We start from the raw sequence: 21,331 nt of genomic DNA, 5'->3' as shown, positions 1-21,331 counted from the left end.
CCACAACTAAGAGTTCACATGCCATAACTAAAGATCCTGCATGCTGCAATTAAAAGATCCCGCATGCCACAGCTAAAGATCCCACATGCTGCAACTAAAAGATCCCACATGCTGCAACTAAGAGCTCACATGCCATAACTAAAGATCCTGCATGCTGCAACTAAAAGATCCCGCATGCCGCAGCTAAAGATCCCACATGCCGCAACTAAGACCTGGTGCAGCCAAATATATAAATTAAAAAAAATAAAACAAAAAAGAAAAGACATTTTACATTGGGAGGGATTAAAAAAGCCTACTTACTTTCGTGCGAAGTGAACTGCACAAGAAATAGCAATGATGAGAAGGCCAATAATGATGGAGGCGAAGGCCACCCACTTGGCATTCCTCCCAAGCCGCTTGGATCCTTCGATGTCTCCATCATTGTAGCTGTTCAGAGACTGGAGGACACAAGGGAAGAGCTGGTGATGACAACCCACAGGGAAAGATATGGCTTCCCAGGCTGATCTGAGCAGGTGGCACAGTTACCACTTCCTCCAGGAAGTCTTCCTTGAACTCCCAGTCTGAGTTAACTTCCTCTTCTGTATTTCCTGATTACTTTCATCTTAATATTTACCGTAGCATATTGAACAGACTGATTAGGCCTCTCCCATTAAGTGCTTTGTGGGCAGGGACCATTCCATCTTGTTCAGCACAGTATACCAGTGCCCAGTGCAATATTTGTCACGTAGAAGATGCGCGATAAATATTTGTATGATGAAAGGATGAATGGGTATATCTGTCTCATCCACTAGAAGAGAGGTTTGCAAACTATGGCCCATAGGCCAAATCCAGCCTGCTGTTTTTATAAACAAAGTCTGTATGGAATGCAGTCACAACCACTTGTTTACTATTGTCTGTAGCTGCTTTTATGTTACAACAATGGAGTTGAGTAGCTGGGACAGAGAGCATACTGTCTACCAAATCCTAAAATATTTACTAGTCGGCCTACGACAGAAAAAGATTGCCCGTTCCTACACAAGAAGGTCAGGGACATTGGCTGAACTGTTCACCTCTTTGTCCAAGCCAAGCTGCCATTCATCTGGCACCTACTCATACAGCTTTCCCAGCTGTTAAAATATTGGAATACTTTCGTACTGGTTGGTAAATAGCAGCTACCCGTCCCCAGTGTCCCAGCCATCCCGGCCTCTCCTCTGAGTTACCCCAGGCTTCCCCAGTGTCCCAGCCATCCTGGCCTCTCCTCTGAGTTACCCCAGGCTTCCCCATGATCCAGCAACTGCAGGGTATCACTGGGTTCCGCAGATTACCCTTGTGCAAAGGCCCAGAGTCAGATGCTGTGCCCCTTTGAGCAATGTCTGGGCCATTGCAGGGACTCAAGAAATATGTATTGGCTGAATGAATACATTCATTTCCCTAAAGAATATGAGTTCATTGAGGGCATCTTGGAGTCCCAGGCAAAGTAGAGGTGCTCAGAGAATCCTTGCTGCTGAGCTGGAGGCCAGATGCCATTCTTCTCTCTCGTAATAAGCTCTCTTTATCGTAACTCCCATTGCTGAGAATTCCCCAAAAGTCATGCTGCAGCCCAAATAAGACTGGAAATATGCATTTATAAGTTAGGGACAGAGTGACCTGATCCATGCCGTGAACTGTAGGTTTCCGTGGGAACTCTATTCTTGATCCTGAAAGCTCAGCACTTCAGTAATAATCACCCTTCTTCGTCGACCCTTAAGGGGAATGAGGCACATACAGACAATTACAAGCCAGAGAAGCACCCAGTATACCACAGAGCTTTCTGCTTCCAGGACCTTCCATTAATTCTCGGACCCGGCCACCTTAGTCAGCAACAGGCTGGGAGACTCGCCTTTCCCAGCGAGTCTTGCTTTTAGGCCTCTTGTGTGAATGGGAAAGAACTTGCAACGATGCCAGGGACTGCCAGCAGGGTGAGCTCCAGAATTCTGTACGCTGAATTCTTGGAGTTCTTAACTGTGGGTGCCCATTAGAAACACTTGGATAGTATATTTTAAACAAATCCAGATAGCTGGGCCCTATTCTGCAGAGACTCTGATTTAACTGGTGCAGGAACCAGACACCAGTTTTTTAAAAATTGTGGTGAAATGTACCTAACATAAAATTTACCATTTTTGGTGTACAGTTCGGTGGCACTAAGCACACTCACGGTGTTGTGCAAACATCACCATAATCAATCGTCTCAAACGAAAACTCTGCACTCAATTCAACACCTACTCCTCATTCTTCCCACCCTCCAGCCCCTGGCAACCGGCATTTTATGTTGTCTCTATAGATCTGACTATGCCAGGGACATTATACGAGTGGAGTCATAGAATATTTGTCTTTTTATGCTTATTTCAATTAGCATAATGTCCTCAAGGTTCATCCATGTGGTAGCATGTGTCAGAATTTCCTTCCTTTTTAAGGCTAACATTCCGTTTTATGGATAGAGCACATTTTGTTTATCTACTTATTCATTGATGGATACTTGGGTTGCTGCCACAGTATTTGGCAGTCTCAGGGTTGAAAAGCTTTGGTCTAGAGAGCTGTCCTTGACATCCTGCAAGGTCAAGATGCTTACCACCTTAAGATTTAACCCAAGGAAGTGTGTCACAGAGTATGGGCTCTAAACGCAGAGAGATCTGAGTTCAAATTCCATGTCTTATCAGCTGTGAGAATTAGAGCAAATTATCAAGCTTTCTAAGCCTTGGTGTCCTCATCTGTAAGTTGGGAGCAACAGTAATAACACCTCCTTCGTATGAGAGGTGCTAACGATTTAATGCAGGCAAAGTGGTTAGCATCGGTCCAGGACATAATATATGCTCAATATGTGTTACCTTTTATTGTGAATTGCCACTGCCTGTTTTATTCTTCTTCTAAAGCTGAGATCCTTGGTGTGCGATAGAATCATCTGGGCTACTTATCAGAATTACAGGTGATCAATCTCTACTCCTTGACAGAACAGAATCTGGGGACCCAAGTTTGGGAAACTTTGTTTTAGAGGCTTCACAATCAAAGTCAGTGCATAGAATCCTAGAACCCCAAATTGTGAGTTCATGATCAGTTTAAAATTATGTAGATTCAGACCCTCCCAAAATGATCATATTCTATCATGCTACCTTGGAAAACCCAGTTTTCAGATTAGTTCTGGTGATGTTTCTGTTTTGCTGTAACCAGAGAAAAAATAATGAGACACCCCCCGCCAATCTCCCCACAAACATTGTCAACTCTTGGCTGTTTGGATGAAAAACCAGTTTCACGTTCTCAACAGCAGTGACAACGGAAGTGGGAAGAACAGCCAATGTTGAAGGGTACGTCTACATCTGTGCGTTGCCCATGAGCACAGGTGAGATGGGGGCTACCCAGGCCACTTGACTTGTCTGCTGCAGGTCAGAAGAGTCATGCTGGTGCCTGGTTAAGGGGGATTTGAGTGCAAGACATGAGCAAATCCTGCCCAACCTTCGTCACCTGTTGCCAGTCTGGCATCCTGTATGTGACCCTCCTCCCTGCAATTCACCATCCCTCTGGGGCTCATAAGGGAGATGTTGAGTCATTCCAGGAATGGGTCCATGGTTAGCTTGAAAAACAGATGAAAAGCCTCTTTCAGTGTTAACTGTGGACTCTTTCCTCCCCAGGAGTCCTCTAATGAATCCATTTCTTCCTCTGATTCTTGAAGAAGGGGCTGCCCATGGGTAAATCTGCTGGGTAGATGTAAGGATATGGGAGGAGGGATGAGGGTGGGATATTTTAGAACTCCCAGATTTCTACTCTAAAGGACTTCACTGGTGTGGGGCTTGGGCTTCAGGGTCATCATCTAACAATGAACCAGGAAAGGATTAATTACCTCCCCTCCCCAATTCATTGGCTGTAATTCTTTTCTCTCCCAACTGGAATTGCATATTAACTGTCTCGTGGCAGATGCTACAGACTGAAGTGGTAGAAATGGCTTTTAGAGAAAATGCATGGTTTATAAATCTTTTTCTGAAGAGCTTAAAAAGCAAACTATCCCATCTGCTGTGGAAGAACTAGAAAGAAACAAGGGATGGCTTCAATATTTAAAATTTATATGATCTTCTTAGTTCTTTCACAAATTATGAATGAAATTTGTGAACATGTAAAGCATTCAAATGCTACAGAAACGTATGCAGTAAATAGTAAGCTCTTCTCCCAATTCTATTTCCCAAAGATAACCGTGTGGTATGTTTGCTTCTAGATTTTTTTCCCATGAATAATATGAAAGGAAAACAACTGACACTTTCTCCTGTTTTCATTATCGCTAAGCACATCATGTATCACAGTCATGAGAAAGAAATAGCAATTTGTATCCTGAGATTAAACCAAGAACAACAGGTTAGTCTATCTAGCCCGCATCCCTCTGATATTGAAACCTTGAGTATTTCCCCTAAGTCTTGGCAAAGAATTTCATCCTTGCCTTTTGCTATGTGGATGCCTAAACACAGGTCATTTCTTTTGTGGATATGTAACCTTTTGAGAAAGATACTGTTCTGCTTTACTTTTTAATCATGAACAGATTAATGTAAAACTTGGTAACCTTGGCAATTTTGCATTTGTTTCCTTTACATACTTGTGCTGTGCTTTTTATTTGGCTGGCTGGTCATTTTGAGGCTGGACTTCCTTATATTTCTTTTCAAATAAAATTTTTTTCTTTTCTAGTTGCTTTGGCCTCTGAGTTTTTCTTTGACAAAATGATAGTAACAGATAACATTTATTGAGCATTTATTATGTACCAGACACTGTGTTAAATACTTTTCAAGGGTTATCTCATTAGTCCTCATAACAACCCAGTGAGGCAGATGCTTTGTTTTCATTTTACTGATGGGAAAATTGAGGCACAGAGAAGTTAAAATGATTTGCCCAAAGTCACGTAGCTAGTTTGGTTCTCTCTCTCACTCAGAGTTTTTCATTTTTTCCTTTTCCTCTTAGTTAAAAATGTGAATAGTATTATACTATACTTGTTCTGAAAGTTGCTTTTTTCCCCTTGTTATAGGGTGGGCGGCTTTCCAAGCTAGTGCTTCTGGGTCTATCTCATTCCTGTTTTCTTTCTCCAGTCATGATTTAAAGTATATTGATAAACTCCCTAATGTTGCATTATCATTGATTCTTGGGGAAAATCTTAATTTGTCATGATGCATTTTTGGTGGGTAACTTTTTGTTTTCAAACAACTTCAAACTTTCAGAAAAGTTGCAAGTATAGTTGTCTCATTCTTTTTAATGGGTTTGTAGTAGTCACTTAAATGGTCACACCTCACCAAAAGACATTTCAGTTCTTTAAAGTTTGTGGCAGTTACATAATATGCTGCAGTGGACACCCTCATTCATATTTTTTGTACACATTTGAGCCTCTTTGGATGGATTCCTAGGAACGGGATTACAGAGTCAAAGGGTAGATATATTTACATTTGGAGACATAGTCAAATCGCATTGCAAAAAAGCTATATAAATTTATATTCCCACTAACAGTATTTAAGTGTCCTTTCCTCCACAACCTTGCTAACACCGTATATTATCAATCTATTTTTGCCATTTTAACAGGTGAAAAAGAATCTCTAAATAACATTTCTTGATTAATAATGAAACTAAGTCAAATTCACACTTCCACTCAAATGTCACCTCCTGAGAGAGGCCTTCTCAGATGAGTTTATTTAAAACTCTCCCCGGTGACTAATACAGTGCCTGGAGATCAGTAAATACTTGTTGAATTAACAAATATATGTATGGATGTTTATTTGTCAAATGTATTTCTTCTTGATGAATTTTATACTTGTATCTTTTGTCTAGTTTTCTATTGGTTTGTCTTCTTCTTATTGATTTGCAGGAACTTTTTATATATTATAGGTCAGCAGTGTACAGAAGAAATATAATGGGGGCCACATATGTAATTTAAAATTTGCTGGTAACCACATTAAAAAGGCAAACTTGGGCTTCCCTGGTGGCGCAGTGGTTGAGAGTCCGCCTGCCAATGCAGGGGACACAGGTTTTTGCCCCGGTCCAGGAAGATCCCACATGCTGTGGAGCGGCTGGGTCCGTGAGCCATGGCTGCTGAGCCTGAGCGTTCAGAGCCTGTGCTCTGCAATGGGAGAGGCCACAACAGCGAGAGGCCCGCGTACCGCAAAAAAAAAAAAAAGACAAACTTAACTTTAATAGTAAATATTTTATTTAACCCAACACGTCCAAACTATTATCATTAAAAACTACGGCACTATTTCAAATACTCAATAGTCACATGGCTAGTGGCAACTCTATGAATAGCACAGAAGATAATATACATTAATCTGTTAGGTGTGCTGCAAAATTTTCTCCCAGTTTCTCCTGTACTATTGTCTTTTTCCCTAAATTATAACTTTTATTTTTTTAAACATATATTTTTAATTATTTATTTATTTTTTTTTTGTTTATTTTTGGCTGCGTGGGTCTTCGTTGCTGCGCGCGGGCTTCCTCTAGTTGCAGCGAGCAGGGGCCACTCTTTGCTGCAGTGGGCGGCCGTCTCATTGCAAGGGCCTCTCTTGTTGTGGAGCATGGGCTCTAGTCATGAGGGCTTCTGTAGTTGTGGCACACCGGCTCAGTAGTTGTGGCACATGGGTTCTAGAGTGCAGGCTCAGTAGTTGTGGTGCACGGGCTTAGCTGCACCGTGACATGTGGGATCTTCCCAGACCAGGGCTTGAACCCGTGTCCCCTGCATCGGCAGGTGGATTCTTAACCACTGAGCCACCAGGGAAGTCTCATAACTTTTATTTTGATGTAGTTTAAGTTTCACAAAAAGTTACAAAGATAATACCAAGAGTTCCCATGTACCTTCCACCAAGCTTCCCCTAATGATGATATATATTTAAAAAAAAAAAAAATTTAGTTATTTATTTTTGGCTGCATTGGGTCTTCTTTGCTGCATGCGGGCTTTCTCTAGTTGCAGCGAGCAGGGGCTACTCTTTGTTGTGGTGCGCGGGTTTCTCATTGCGGCGGCTTCTCTTGTGGAGCACAGGCTCTAGGCGTGCAGGCTTCAGTAGTTATGGCACATGGACTCAGTAGTTGTGGCTCGAGGGCTCTAGAGAGCAGGGTCAGTAGTTGTGGTGCACGGGCTTAGTTGCTCCTCAGCATGTGGGATCTTCCCAGACAAGGGTTCGAACCCATGTCCCCTGCATTGGCAGGTGGGTTCTTAACCATTGTGCCACTGGGGAAGTCCCCAATGATAATATTTTAAGTAACCATAGTACTTGGTCAAAACCAGGAAATTGACATTGGTATGATATTATTAACTCAGTTATAGACCTTATTCAGATTTCACCAGTTTTGACGTGTACTCCTTTTTTTTTTTTTTTTTTTTTTTTGGTGTGTGTATTGTTCTACGAAATTTTGTCCCATGTGGATTGGAGCGACCATCACCACAAAGGAATTCTCTCATGGAAGGTGTGGAGAAAAGGGAATCCTCCTGCACTATTGGTAGAAATGTAAGTTGGTATAGCCACTATGGAAAACAGTATGGAGGTTCCTCAGAAAACTAAAAATGGAATTACCATATGGTCTAGCAATCCCACTCCTGGGCATATATCCAGACAAAACTATAATTCCAAAAAGATACATGCACCACCCCTATATTCATAGCAGCAGCACTATTCACAACAGCCAAGACATAGAAACAACCTAAATGTCCATCGACAGATGAATGGACAAAGAAGATGTGGTGCGCGCGCGCGCGCACACACACACACACACACACACACACACACACAATGGAATATTACTCAGCCATAAGAAAGAACAAAATAATGCCATTTGCAGCAACATGGATGGACCTAGAGATTATCATACTAAGCGAAGTAAGTCAGAAAGAGAAAGACAGATACTATATGATATCACTTATATGTGAAATCTAAAATATGACACAAATGAACCTATCTATGAAGTAGAAACAGACTCACAGACATAGAGAACAGACTGGTTGCAAAGGGGGAAGGGGTTTGGAGAGGGATGGAGTGAGAGGTTGGGGTTAGCAGATGTGAGCTATTATACACAGAATGGATAAACAACAGGGTCCTACTGTATAGAACAGGGAACTATATTCAATATCCCATGAAGGGACCAAACCATAATGGAAAAGAATATAAAAAAAGAATGTATATATATGTATGTGTGTATGTATATATATCTATAACTGAATCACTTTGCTGTACAGCAGAAATTAACACAACATTCTAAATCAACTATACTTCAACTAAAAAAAAAGAAATTCTCTCATGTTACCCTTTGTAAGTCACACCCTCTCTCCATGTCCATGTTCATTGTCTTTTAACTTAGATTTGTGGCATTTGGATATTGCCCAGAGTTCCTTTCCAAGCTGTGAGACTTCCTCATAATTTCATAAACCGATGACCCTTATTTTAAGGTGCTAGACAGCAATTCGCTGTCTCTGTTCACCCTGCAAAGTATGTTAGAAAGAACCTTTAGAGGGACTTCCCTGGTGGTGCAGTGGTTAAGAATCCACCTGCCAATGCAGGGGACAAGGGTTTGAGCCCTGGTCGGGGAAGATCCCACATGCCGCGGAGCAGCTAGGCCCATGCGCCACAACTACTGAGCCTGCACTCTAGAGCCCGGAACCACAACTACGGGCCTGGGGCCTGTGCTCCGCAACAGGAGAAGCCACTGCAATGAGAAGCCACCGCAGTAAGAAGCCCGTGTACCACAAGGAAGAGTGGCCCCCGCTCGCCACAACTAGAGAAAGCCCGTGCACAGCAACGAAGACCCAACACAGCCAAAAAATAAATAAATAAATAAATAAATAACTAATTTTTTAAAAATGAAGGACCTTTAGATTCTTTCCAGTTTTCATCTTCCACTGCGAGTCAAATGAACGTTTCTCAGCATGTAGAACAAATGGGCTGTCCTCACACATTTTATAAGGTGCTCAGTCCCCAGTGGTGCCTTTTCCCTTTTCTGTGAGCCTGGGCTTGTGCTGGCAAAATATAAGTCATTACAACACCTAAAAAGAGCTTCCAGGTCTTGGTCAGCTGCCTCGAGCCAGCAAAGGTCACACTTGGACAGAAAAGTGGGCAAGTTCCTTCCTCCTGTAGTAAATACTAGTGACGTCATGCTCACTGCGTCTAGTAATTTCAAGCTTATTTATACGTCCCTTCCCTGGATGGACACACGATACGCAAATAGCCTGGCAGAAAAGTTGTTCAGGAGCCAGAAATGAGGGAGACTGTCTCTATGCCCAATCTCAGGAAGACTGCAGCAGGGACCAGCAAGACTGTGTTGTGAGGCCATGCAGCCAAGCCTCCTGGCTACCTGTCAGAATGTACAGGTAATTTCCGGCATCCACACTTCCAAGGAGACACCCAGAATAACCCCGTAAATTGTGGTAACTGGAGTTGAACACCAATGGGTCCAGTGTTCTGGGAATTTGTGGCACTTTACATCAATCATACAGCTGCTCTCTTGTCCTGAGCCAGGAAAATACAGAAAGTACTTTGTCTATTCCCTCTGGTCTTTGCAGCAGAACTCTTGCTGCATTCCACATGGTGATACCAGCTGAGACAGCATCACCTGTGGGGTGGCTGTCAGGTGAAGATCTGAATTGTAACTCTCTCAAGTTATACTTTTTATATTCCCTATATTGGTGGCTGTACCTTAGAATTGCCTATGGTCCCAAAAATGCCCATAAAAATTCCTATGCCCAAGCTCCATCCCAGATCAACTGAATTAGGATCGCTGGGGATAAGACTCCAGAATCAGTATTTTTTGGAAAGCTTCTCGGGTCATTGTGAGAAGAGTTGAGAACCACTATCCTGATGGACAGCCATTCATTCACTGAAAAGCTACTTATTAAGCACCAACTATGTGCCAGGCACTGTTCCCTGCCCTCATGGAGCTTACATTCTGGTAAAGACTGAAAATAAATACTCAAACATGCAAATAAACAAGATTACAGAATATTACTAAGGTAAGAAAAATGGGGTGGTGGGAGGAAGGGAGGGAGAGAGAGAGAGAGAGAGGAAGGAAGATGAGATGAGGCTGGAGGTGAAGCCAGGGGCTATGATAGTTACAATAATGAATTATCATGCTAAAATAATAGATAATATTTATGGAGTGCTTATCCTCTAGAGTGCAGGCTCAGTAGTTGTGGCACACGGGCTTAGCTGCAACACGGCATGTGGGATCTTCCCAGACCAGGGGTTGAACCCGTGTCCCCTGCATCGGCAGGTGGATTCTTAACCATTGTGCCACTGGGGAAGTCCCCAATGATAATATTTTAAGTAACCATAGATTAGTACAGGCCAGGTCCTGACCTGATCACTTTATGTGCATCATATAATTGCACCCTCACAGTAACCTCGTGGGAGCAAAACGTTTTATCCTCCATTTTATAGGTGAGAACACTGAGACTCAGAGAGAGGGAAGCAAATAATGTTTCTGTTGTCAAAGGCAACTTGCTAAGGGGCTACAAACTTAAGCAACAGACAGTAAATTCACTGACAAAGCCCTTACGATAATTACTTCATTATGTCCCCCAAAACCCAAGAGCTAGATTTAATGCATTATTGATAACCCAGCACCAGATAGCTGACTTGATTCTAATAAAAATTTGGCCACTGATTAAAATACTGGGGCAAATATATCTGTCATCTGAGCTACTGATCTCTCTGACAAAAACTCATTCATTTTCTTTGTTTTTTTCTAACACCAAACGTGCTCAGAATTTCCACGTTCACCCTCAAATAAAACTAGCCCCCAAACACCAAATAATAACAATGGAAGACATTGTCAGTTATTTTGGCTTCCTGGTCATTATGGATTCAGTAAATTAATGCACGTAGGCACTTAGACCAGTGGTTGGGAAATAATACCAATAAGTATGAGCTATTATATTGATATTATTATGTCATATGCCAACTGAGGAAGATGAAAACAAATGAGCTATTAAATATACTTTGGTAGAGTCCACATCCCCTTGCCCGATTGCTCTCCTTCATGATTTTTCCCAGTGTTAAGAAAAAAAGACCTCAATAAAAATCAAGAGTTCCACCATTAAGTCCCCTTCCTCCTTGGTAAGGCACAGAAGGTGCATTTCTGTCACTTGGGACAGGTAGCAGAGTGACGCCTTAGCAGTCAGTGACATCTTAGTGGAAAGTGGCTTTTCTGGAAAGCTCCTGATATCTGATAGCATGTGAGGGGATGGGACTGGAAGCTCTGAGCCGCCTCCCATCGTTGGCTCCCCTTGCCCTTGGGAAGAGACTCATATTCTCATTCTCAATTGTGGCCTTCCAAGCCCTCCAAGGCCTGGCCCGTGGCATGCTTCTCCAGCCTCTTCTGGAGCCCTCCTCCCTGCTCACCCCCTACCTCCTTCCTGGCCCTGGTCCTCGTCTAGGTTATTTCCTCTGCTTGGAGCTCTCTTCCCTGTCCGTCCCATGTGGCCAACGTCGGCTCATTCTTCCTGTCTCAGCTTACAGGTCAACTTCCTCAGGGCAGCCTTCTCAGGTCACCCCATCCTAAGTAGGTCCCTTGATCTAGACTCTGACTCAGCCCTGGTCTGTTTCCTTCTGGAAAAGGACAATCAAAATGGAGTTGGTATTGCTAAGAGAGCTCTCAAGGCCACTAAGCAAGTGTGACTTATGCACATCTCAGCCTGGATGGAATCTGAACTTTGACCACTTATGTCTTTTTTTTTTAACAGTCATGCATTTTATTTAATCTTTCTACCTCCTTTGCATTTGAATTATTTCATAATATTACTTGTTTAACCATATCCAGGTCAATTATCATTCTTCTGAGAACAAAGACATAATCAACATAAACAACGCATAATTCCCTATTCTTAATGTTGTTTGCTAATATAATACCTTTTCTCAAAGAAGGTGATATTTTTTTAACATCTTTATTGGAGTATAATTGCTTTACAATGGTGTGTTAGTTTCTGCTTTACAACAAAGTGAATCAGTTATACATATACATATGTTCCCATATCTCTTCCCTCTTGCGTCTCCCTCCCTCCCACCCTCCCTAACCCACCCCTCTAGGTGGTCACAAAGCACCCAGCTGATCTCCCTGTGCTCTGCGGCTGCTTCTCACTAGCTATCAGTTTCTTTACATTTGGTCGTGTATATATGTCCATGCTACTCTCTCACTCTGTCCCAGCTTGCCCTTCCCCCTCCCCGTATCCTCAAGTCCATTCTCTAGTAGGTCTGCGTCTTTATTCTCATCTTGCCCCTAGGTTCTTCATGACCTTTTTTTTTTTTTTAGATTCCATATATATGTGTTAGCATACGGTATTTGTTTTTCTCTTTCTAACTTACTTCACTCTGTATGACAGACTCTAGGTCCATCCACCTCACTACAAATAACTCAATTTCATTTCTTTTTATGGCTGAGTAATATTCCATTGTCTATATGTGCCACATCTTCTTTATCCATTCATCTGTTGATGGACACTTAGGTTGCTTCCATGTCCTGGCTATTGTAAACAGAGCTGCAATGAACATTGTGGTACATGACTCCTTTTGAATTATGGTTTCAAAGAAGGTGATTTTTAAAAAAAAAATTTTTTTTAATTTTATTGGAGTATAGTTGATTTACAATATCGTGTTAGTTTCAGGTGTACAGCACAGTGAATCAGTTATACATATACATATATCCACTCTTCTTTAGATTCAACCACTTACGTCTTAATGTAGCGTCCAGAACATCTGCCTGCTGTTCCAGAAACTCCAGATACTTATCAGACACTTACCCTAAAATAACTCATGTCAGTGCATCCCTTCAGGACAAGCTATTTCCTTTCTTGAGTCAGAATCAATCATAATTCCTGCCAGACAGCTTTAACAGCCTTGTGGCTTTTGCCTTTATAAGCCTCTGACTCTTCCTCTTCCCTGGAACATTCTTTCAGTTTCATCTGAATCTATGTCTCCTGAATTGCAATTCCTAACATCCCAACGAACTCTTTTCTTATTTGCAGGCTTCTGCGTTTTCTTGGTCAACAGCTCTCGGTGTGACTCACGGTTATTGACTCTGTTGCTTATTGACCTGAGTGTGTGTTACTGTGAGCTCCATGAGGGCGGACACCACGTCTCTCTTTACTCACCACTCCATTTCTAGTCCCTAATGGAGGGCACTTAGGGTTCCTTTAATTCCCTTATATGAGGTCAGAAAACCAAACAAATCCACAAGCAAAGCAGACAGACACCAAAACAAAACAATCGACCAGCATAACTTTCTGACCAACCAAGACGACCTGTTATTTTGGTACTGGCAGAACAAAGGGTAAACTGAGTCACCTAACCTTCTGTGTCAGAGTTCCGAAGGGTGGGCTTCTGCCTTAGAATGGCAGACACGGGTTTGCTGTCTGAATGACCAGAAGAAAGAATTTTTGGCTCGAGGTCAAGCACTCATAAAGGAATTTTAGTTCTTTAGCCTTCACTTTATAGGACAGAGTCTCTGGCGATTTTTCACTTAAACGGAACCTACCCTCCCAACATTTGTATGTGTGTATGTGAACTGTGCTTTGCCCAATTTTATTACAGACGTTATACAACAGATATATGGATCTTTAATATGGTAGCAGCTGAACCCAAAGCAGAATAAAGCCTTGGAAGGATGGATCTGAACCTCAGTTTTCCTCACTTGCAAAATGGGGATAATAGTACCTACAACACAGGTTGGTGGTGAGACTTAACTGAGATGAGTATAAAAGGGCCCGGCATTATCTCACGTAATTCTGAAAACAATGCAAAGAGGTCTGCGTTAACATTCCCGTCGTAGAGGTGGGAAAACCTAGACCCAGAGAAATTAGGTGAAGGGGTAGAGCTGGGACCTGAACCCAGGAGTTGAGTACAGAGCCTGAACCCTCACAGTGTCTGCCTTTGAATCTACTGCCAGACTAGTGTTCACATCGCAAGGCAAAGGAGAGAAAGGCTACAGGCAAAAAAGGAAGGGTTTCGCTAAAAACTTTGCAACACGCAGACAGTTCCCTCCAACAAGGGTCACAAAGCAAGTGAAAGAAACAAGGCCCAGACCACCCACTAAAAGAGGAGAAAATATTTGCAAGTTAGATATCTGATAAGGGACTTGTATCCAGAATATAGAAAGAACTCTTACAACTTAACAATAAAAAGACAATTAAAGATGGGCAAAGAATCTGAATAAACATTTCTCCAAATAAGATATACAAACAGCCAATAAGCACATGAAAAGATGCTCAATCTCATCAATCATCAGGGAAATGCAAATCTAAACCACAACAAGATACCTACTAGGTTGGCTAGAATAACGAAGACAGGCGATGACAAGTATTACTGAGGATGTGGAGAAACTGGAAGCTTCACACATTGCTGGTGGCAACGTAAAATGGTGCAGCTGCTTTCGAAAAAAAAAAGCAACTGACAGTTCCTCAAAAAGTTAAACACAGAGTTACTCTATGACCTGACAATTCCACTCCTAGGTATATACCCAAGAAAATGGAAAGCCTATGTTCACACAAAAGTTGTACACGAATATTCATAGCAGCATTATTTATAACAGCCCCCCAAATGGAATACTCAAATGTCCTTGTTTCTTTTAAAATTTACTAGCCCAAGCCCAAACCCTGTTCAGATTCTTTACTAACTGAATACCCAAAACCTAAGTTTGTCCTGTCGCTTCTTCACAAATTTATTGTTTCTTTGTCTGAAAGGTATAAAAGCTGCCTACCTTGGCCACTTCTTTGGTCCCATTTCTAGAGAACTCTGTGTGCACAAATTAAAATTTGTTTCTTTTTCTCCTGTTAATCTGTCTTGTGTCAATTTTATTATTAGTCCAGCCACAAGAACTCAAGAGGGGTAGAGGGGGGAAATTTCCCCTCCCTGACAAAGCCAAACATGAAAGATCACATAATGTATGATTCTATTTATATGAAATATCCACAAAAACTAAATTCACAGAGACAGAAAATAGATTAGTGCCTGCCAGGATCTGGGAGGACAAGGGGATGGGGAGTGACTGCTAATGGGAATGGGATTTCTTTTAGGGGTGGTAAAAATTTATTGGAATTAAATAGTGGTGATGATTGCACAACCTCGTGAATATACTGATACCAAAACCCACTACGTTGTACACACTGCTTTGTTTTTAAAGAAACAAGACCAAGTGACAGAGCTTTTGCACATTGAGGGCTCCAGTGGGTCAATGATGGAGCCCAAAGAAACTGGCAGGATCTGGCAAGAGATGGTGGCAGGGCTTAGAATCAGCATGGGGGGCCTGGCAGTTACCCCAGAGCCCACCGGAAGCAGCAGCCAGGCCTGCACGTGTTAATGGCTTTGTGTGAGCATGTGAGAAACATCTCCCAGAGATATGGAAAGAAATTCTGTGGGGAGTTGATTTAGCAGGGAGGGATAAAAACCAGTGAATCCTGGGCTATTGTGTATAAATGTAAGCCCCATTTAAATGCACAGGTCATTAATGCCCAAGGAAACTGGGATCCAGACAAAAACAGATCCTGCTTCAGGGACCAAATTAACTTTCAGTAATTGTTCTGATTTGGAACGACGGTCGAAGTAAGAGTAAACCAAGAATTGATGCTAAATCTGGGAGCAGGCTGGCTTGAGACCAAAGCAAAGTAATGGTCTGTTAAGAGCTCTTGTGTGACATCCCACTGGATAACAGAGCCCTACCTTTCTATTTATTTATTTATTTATTTATTTATTTATTTTTTGCAGTATGCAGGCCTCTCACTGTTGTGGCCTCTGCCGTTGCGGAGCACAGGCTCCAGACGGGCAGGCTCAGCGGCCATGGCTCACGGGCCCAGCCGCTCCGCGGCATGTGGGATCTTCCCGGACCGGGGCACGAACCCGTGTCCCCTGCATCGGCAGGCGGACTCTCAACCACTGCGCCACCAGGGAAGCCCCCTACCTTTCTACTTTGTGGCCTATTCTGGGATTCCTTCCTGGGGGAGTTAAATCCATTTTAAGTGGATGACATAGATGTCACAGCATATGTCCCTGGAACACGCAAAGCTTATTCCACCCCAGGGCCTTTGCACCTCCTGGCTCTGTCCAGGTCTTTCCATGGCTGGCTAGTTCTTATCCTTTAGTCTTTGCCCATTACCCTTTCTAAAGTAGGTTTTCTTCACCACCTGCCCTCACTAATCCTTCTCTCATACTTCCCTGTTTATTCTCTTCACAGCGCTTATCACTCTGAAACGATCTCGTTTATGTGCTAACTTGTGTATGGCCTGTCTTCCCCGACTCGTATGTAAGTTGCCAAAGAGCTGAGACTTTGACTGTCCCATTCGACAAGCAGGGGAAGGCTGTGGTTGTCCTGTGCTGCCCATGGAGGATTGGGTAATTCTGCCCAATTTGGGGGCAGAGTAGATCCCTTTGGTTGTGAGTCTGAAGCCATATGCTCCAAACACCTCCTCTGTTTTATTTCCTGTGTTTTATTTCTTAAGTGATTCAGAATTCTTGAGGGGGAGCAGTGTTTAATTTGCTGACCTAATATGTAGACTGCTTTTAGTCACGAGAACCTGTTAGCTCACAGATGTCCAGAGTGTCAGCTGTATTTATCTACCTGGTCGCCACAGTGTCTGGCACATAGTAAGTGTACAAAAACTGTTGAATGAATGAATGAATGTGCGAGAATCCCTGTTCCCTGCTTTCTACCCTTGAGAAATGTCAGCTGAAAATTTCCCAGGTCCTGTGCCACCTTCTCTAAGGGAACTGAGCACACTCAAGTGATGCTTCTTTGTGTTGACTTAAATCTCTCCTCCCTCGTCTGAATTCCTCCTTCCAGCTTTTCTCTTTGAACTTCAGAGCTGACTGCCACGCAATCGGCTTCCTACCATGGTGGCGGGGGCGAGGAACGGCCATAAATGGAAGAGAAGCCTGGCGACCCAGGCTTTCTCTGTCTTTGGCAATGCAGATGTCTGTTTGCCACATCCCGCCTCCTCTGTTTTCCTTCTCATTGATAATGGGTCTTGGACTTTGCCACTATCAAGCACAGATGTGGAAGAGATTTTTGGGGGGGGTTCATGGGATGTCTGAAGTGATGGAGACATCCTCTCTGGTGTCTGCCATTTCCTTCTGTTGGTAGGTCCTTACTGAGGAGATAGTGTGGCTCAAGGGAAAATATTATGAACCACGTGTCCTTCAAAAGCACGAAGAACTCATCTCAGGAGCATCAGGGGCCTTCTAAGCGGGTGAGAGACAGAACAAATGGGCTTAACTATGGAAAGCAGTATGGAGGTTCTTGAAAAACATTAAAAATAGAACTACCACATGATATAGCAATTCCACCCGTGTGTATATATTCAAAGGAAATGAAAACAGGATCTTGAAGAGATATCTGCACTCCCATGTTTATTGCAGCATTATTTGCAAAAGCCAAGATATGGAAGCAACCTAAGCGACCATCAATTGGTGAGTGGATAAAGATGTGGTATATATACACACATACAATGGAATACTATACAGCCACGAGAAAGAAGGAAATCCTGCCATTTGCAACAACATGGATGGACCTGGAGGACATTAGGCTAAGTGAGATAAGTCAGACAGAGAAAGACAAATACTGTATGATATCCCTTACATGTGGAACCTAAAAAAGCCAAAGTCACAAAAACAGAGAGTAGAGCGGTGGTTACTAGGGGCTGGAAGCTGGGGACCTGGGGAGATGTTAAGTGTACAGATTTGCAACTAGTAGATAAATAAGTCCTGGGGATCTAATCACAGTATTGTGATTATAGACAATACTGTATTATAAACATCAAACTTCTAAATATCAAAGAGACTAGGTCTTAATTATTCCCACCATGAAAAAAGAAAAGGTAATGATGTGACATAATATAGGTGTTAGCTAATGCTATGATGGCAATCGTATTGCAATACATAAATGTATCATACCAAAATGTTATACATGTCAGACTTACACAAAATTACATGCCAATTATATCTCAATTAAAAAAAAAAAGTGGGCTTATATTAGTGGAGGTGAGCTTCTGCTTAGGTAAAACCCCAGTAAAATCAGACCCAAAACAACAAAACTGCTATTTTCTAAGCATTTCCTTTGGGCAGAAACTGTGCTAAGCTGTGCTTTCTCTATCCTTAGAGATTTTCAAGACTAGAACAAAACATCAGAATAAAATAGCATTTGTCTTGACTGAGCTACAGAGCTGACCATTTCAGCTTCATAAGAACGTATGGGGCTTCCCTGGTGGCACAGTGGTTGAGAATCTGCCTGCCGATGCAGGGGACACGGGTTCGAGCCCTGGTCTGGGAAGATCCCACATGCCGCGGAGCAACTAGGCCCGTGAGCCACAACTACTGAGCCTGCACGTCTAGAGCCTGTGCTCTGCAACAAGAGAGGCCGCAATAGTGAGAGGCCCGCGCTCCGCGATGAAGAGTGGTCCCCGCTTGCCGCAACTGGAGAAAGCCCTCGCACAGGAACGAAGACCCAGCACGGCCAAAAATAAATAAATTAACAAACCAATGAACCGACATTAAAAAAAAAGAACGTATGAAGTAGAAGTAGCACCACCCTTCAAGGTGGAGAAGGATTCACTTATCTACCACTACCCCTTCTTCCTTCTTGCTGAAGATTTTTACTGTCTTTAGAAAAATCCTTATTTCTGACTAGAAATGAAGTCTAAACATTTATTATAGAAAAATTGGAAAATAGTAAAAACTTATTATAGTAAAATCTGAAGTTATAATAGCCAAGGTTTACCAAGTACTTTGCATATAATATCCTATTGCATTCACAGGGCAACCCCTTGGAGGTAGGTGATATATATTTTTTTAAATAAATAAATTTATTTATTTTTGGCTGCATTGGGTCTTCGCTGCTGCATGCGGGCTTTCTCTAGTTGCAGCGAGCAGGGGCTACTCTTCATTGCGGTGCACAGGCTTCTCGTTGCGGTGGCTTCCCTTGTTGTGGCGCACAGGCTCTAGGCGTGCAGGCTTCAGTAGTTGTGGCACGCGGGCTCAGTAGTTGTGGCACACGGGCTTAGTTGCTCCACGGCATGTGGAATCTTCCTGGACCAGGGCTCGAACCCATGTCCCCTGCATTGGCAGGAGGATTCTTAACCACCGCACCACCAGGGAAGTCTGGAGGTAGGTGATATTGTTTCCAATTTACAGATGAGGAAACTGAGGCTCGGAGGTTAATTAGCTTCATCAGTGTCACATGACAGCAAGCAGGGAGCCAGGAATCAAACCCTGGTGGACCTGATAATAGCATTTGTGCCCTTAACCTTTACAGTTATAACACTGTCCATACTCCTGCCACTTAGAATCATTGTAGACATTTTGGAATGCTTTCCAGACTTTTCCCCCCACGCATGTTCATGTGTGTGTGTGTGCATATAGGTGTGTGGATACTTTTAATTGACAGAATGTGTAAGATCGTGTGATCTTACTGCATATACAACTTTATATTGTCTTTTTTCCCCTACTTGATCTTTTACTTTAAACATTCCCCTGCATCATAAAAATTCCTCAAAAGCATGATTCTAACAGTTATAAAATATTCTATGTTCTAAATGTATGTATTATAATTTAGTCAATCTCTTCTGTTGGAATCAATCTTTATCTCCGTCTTTAATCTTTCACATTTAAACCACAACAATGACAAACATCAATTAAGCAGTTACTCTGAGCCAGGCACCATGATTCATGTATATTAACTCACTTCATAATTCATTTCATACCTAATGCTGGGATGAACATCTAATATGTAATGTTATGCCTCTCCACTTAGTTAATTTTTAAAAAATTTTTAATCTCTTGGTGAAGCTTTCTTTGTATAGATCTTGCTTGTTTCCTAGGTTTATTTCTGGTATTTAAATTTTTTATTTGCTATTGTGACTTTGCCAGTATTTTGATCTATTGAGTTGCCAATACTGAAATCCTAATTTTAGAACATGTTCCCTTTGCTTCAAAACACCTATTCTCTCTTTCAAAACCATGCTCATCTTTATCATCCCTTTATCTCTAGTAGATATTTGCCTAATGGGAAGTAAGTAAGGTTTTCTCTCTTTCTGTGTGTGTGTCTCTCTCTCTGCCTCTGTTTCTCTATCTCTCTCTCACACACACACACACACACACACTCACTCACACACCTGTGCAAACTTACATCCATGTCTGAACATAGTCAGAGATACTTCTGTCCAGGTGTAAGAACTCTCTTTATGTAGATCAATATTGTCTTAGATCCCAAACTCCCAGAGAGCAGGTTCCATCAAAATAGCCTGATGGATGTGGGTACTCGGTAAATATTTTTAGTAATAATGTCTGAGTTTTCAGAGGACTCTGGGGTTTCTTGTTTAGATTTTGCTTGCTCCTAAGTTTCTTTGCCTAAAGGTAGTGCTGGGAATTCAGAGACTAAGCTTTTAGATCATAAGGCACATTTCCTTGTCATCACCATTCATCTATTCATGCTAATCTGTCTCCTTCTTGGGCTTCTGGGCTGTTTCTCTCTATAAATATCTTCAAGGACAAGTGAGAATTGTCCTTTTGCCTGTCTATCACTAAAATAAAAAAAAACTAGAGAGAAATTCTGCCAGGCTTGATGGAGAGTATTACATGAATGTTTCTTATATCAATGGAGCAAGGCTATTAAAAGAAAAAGCTCTCCAAACATCAAAGCTGTGTTCCTATCCAAGGGCAAGCATGGTCATCTGATTATAATGCTTCAAGAGGCCAGACTGTAAACTTCATGGGGGTGAGGACTGTCATGTTTGATTTTGTCCACTAGGGTCGCCTTTCAGAGCTTTGCTTCCTCATGGATAACCGGGGAGAACCGCTTTCGTCTGTGTCTCGCTGGAATTTTGTGACGAACAAGTGGAATTGTGTCCGTGTGAAAATGCTTTGAGAAGTAAATACATATGGACAAATGTAATTACTAATAATAACAGCAATAGCGCACTATCAAAATTATCCAGAACAAAGAACAAATGAAGTCATCAGAAGAGGCAGTTAAATATAGGAGGTGTCCTTTAGTTTGGGGAATAGAAAGCAGGAGGTAAAGGGTAAAGGAAACAGAAAGACAAATTTCTGAATTCCACCTGTAGAAAAGAAGCTAATGAGGGAGGAGGAACATCAGCAGAAGTCTGGCTGGGGGACACATTACAAATATCTGCGTTGGGACTTCCCTGGTGGTCCAGTGGTTAAGACAATGCACTTCCAATGCAGAGGGTGCAGGTTCGATCCCTGCTCAGGGAACTAAGATCCCACATGCCACGTAGTGTGGCTATATATATATATATATATATATATATATATATATATATATATATATCTGTGCTGGGCTCAGTATCAAAAAAAACCAAACAAGCCAGTCAAAAAACGGG

At 42.2% G+C, this 21,331-nt stretch overlaps 1 protein-coding gene and 1 non-coding gene across 2 annotated transcripts in view; one reads left to right on the top strand and one right to left on the bottom strand.

Moving 5' to 3' along the window:
• The window catches only part of TMEM233 (transmembrane protein 233), a 39,858-nt gene that overhangs the window by 9,135 nt on the left and 9,392 nt on the right, over positions 1 to 21,331 (bottom strand). Inside the window, exon 2 of the mRNA XM_032654006.1 lies at positions 301 to 437. Coding sequence (XP_032509897.1) covers positions 301 to 437 — 137 coding nt within the window. The remainder of the gene's footprint in view (positions 1 to 300; positions 438 to 21,331) is intronic.
• Positions 21,131 to 21,203, top strand: TRNAG-UCC. Its single transcript has one exon. It is a non-coding gene; the product is annotated as a tRNA-Gly (tRNA).

The sequence above is a fragment of the Phocoena sinus genome, chromosome 14, assembly GCF_008692025.1.
Source record: "Phocoena sinus isolate mPhoSin1 chromosome 14, mPhoSin1.pri, whole genome shotgun sequence".
NCBI lineage: Eukaryota > Metazoa > Chordata > Mammalia > Artiodactyla > Phocoenidae > Phocoena > Phocoena sinus.
The sequence above is the reverse complement of the archived record's forward strand: the minus strand, read 5'-3'. Positions and strand labels throughout refer to the sequence as shown.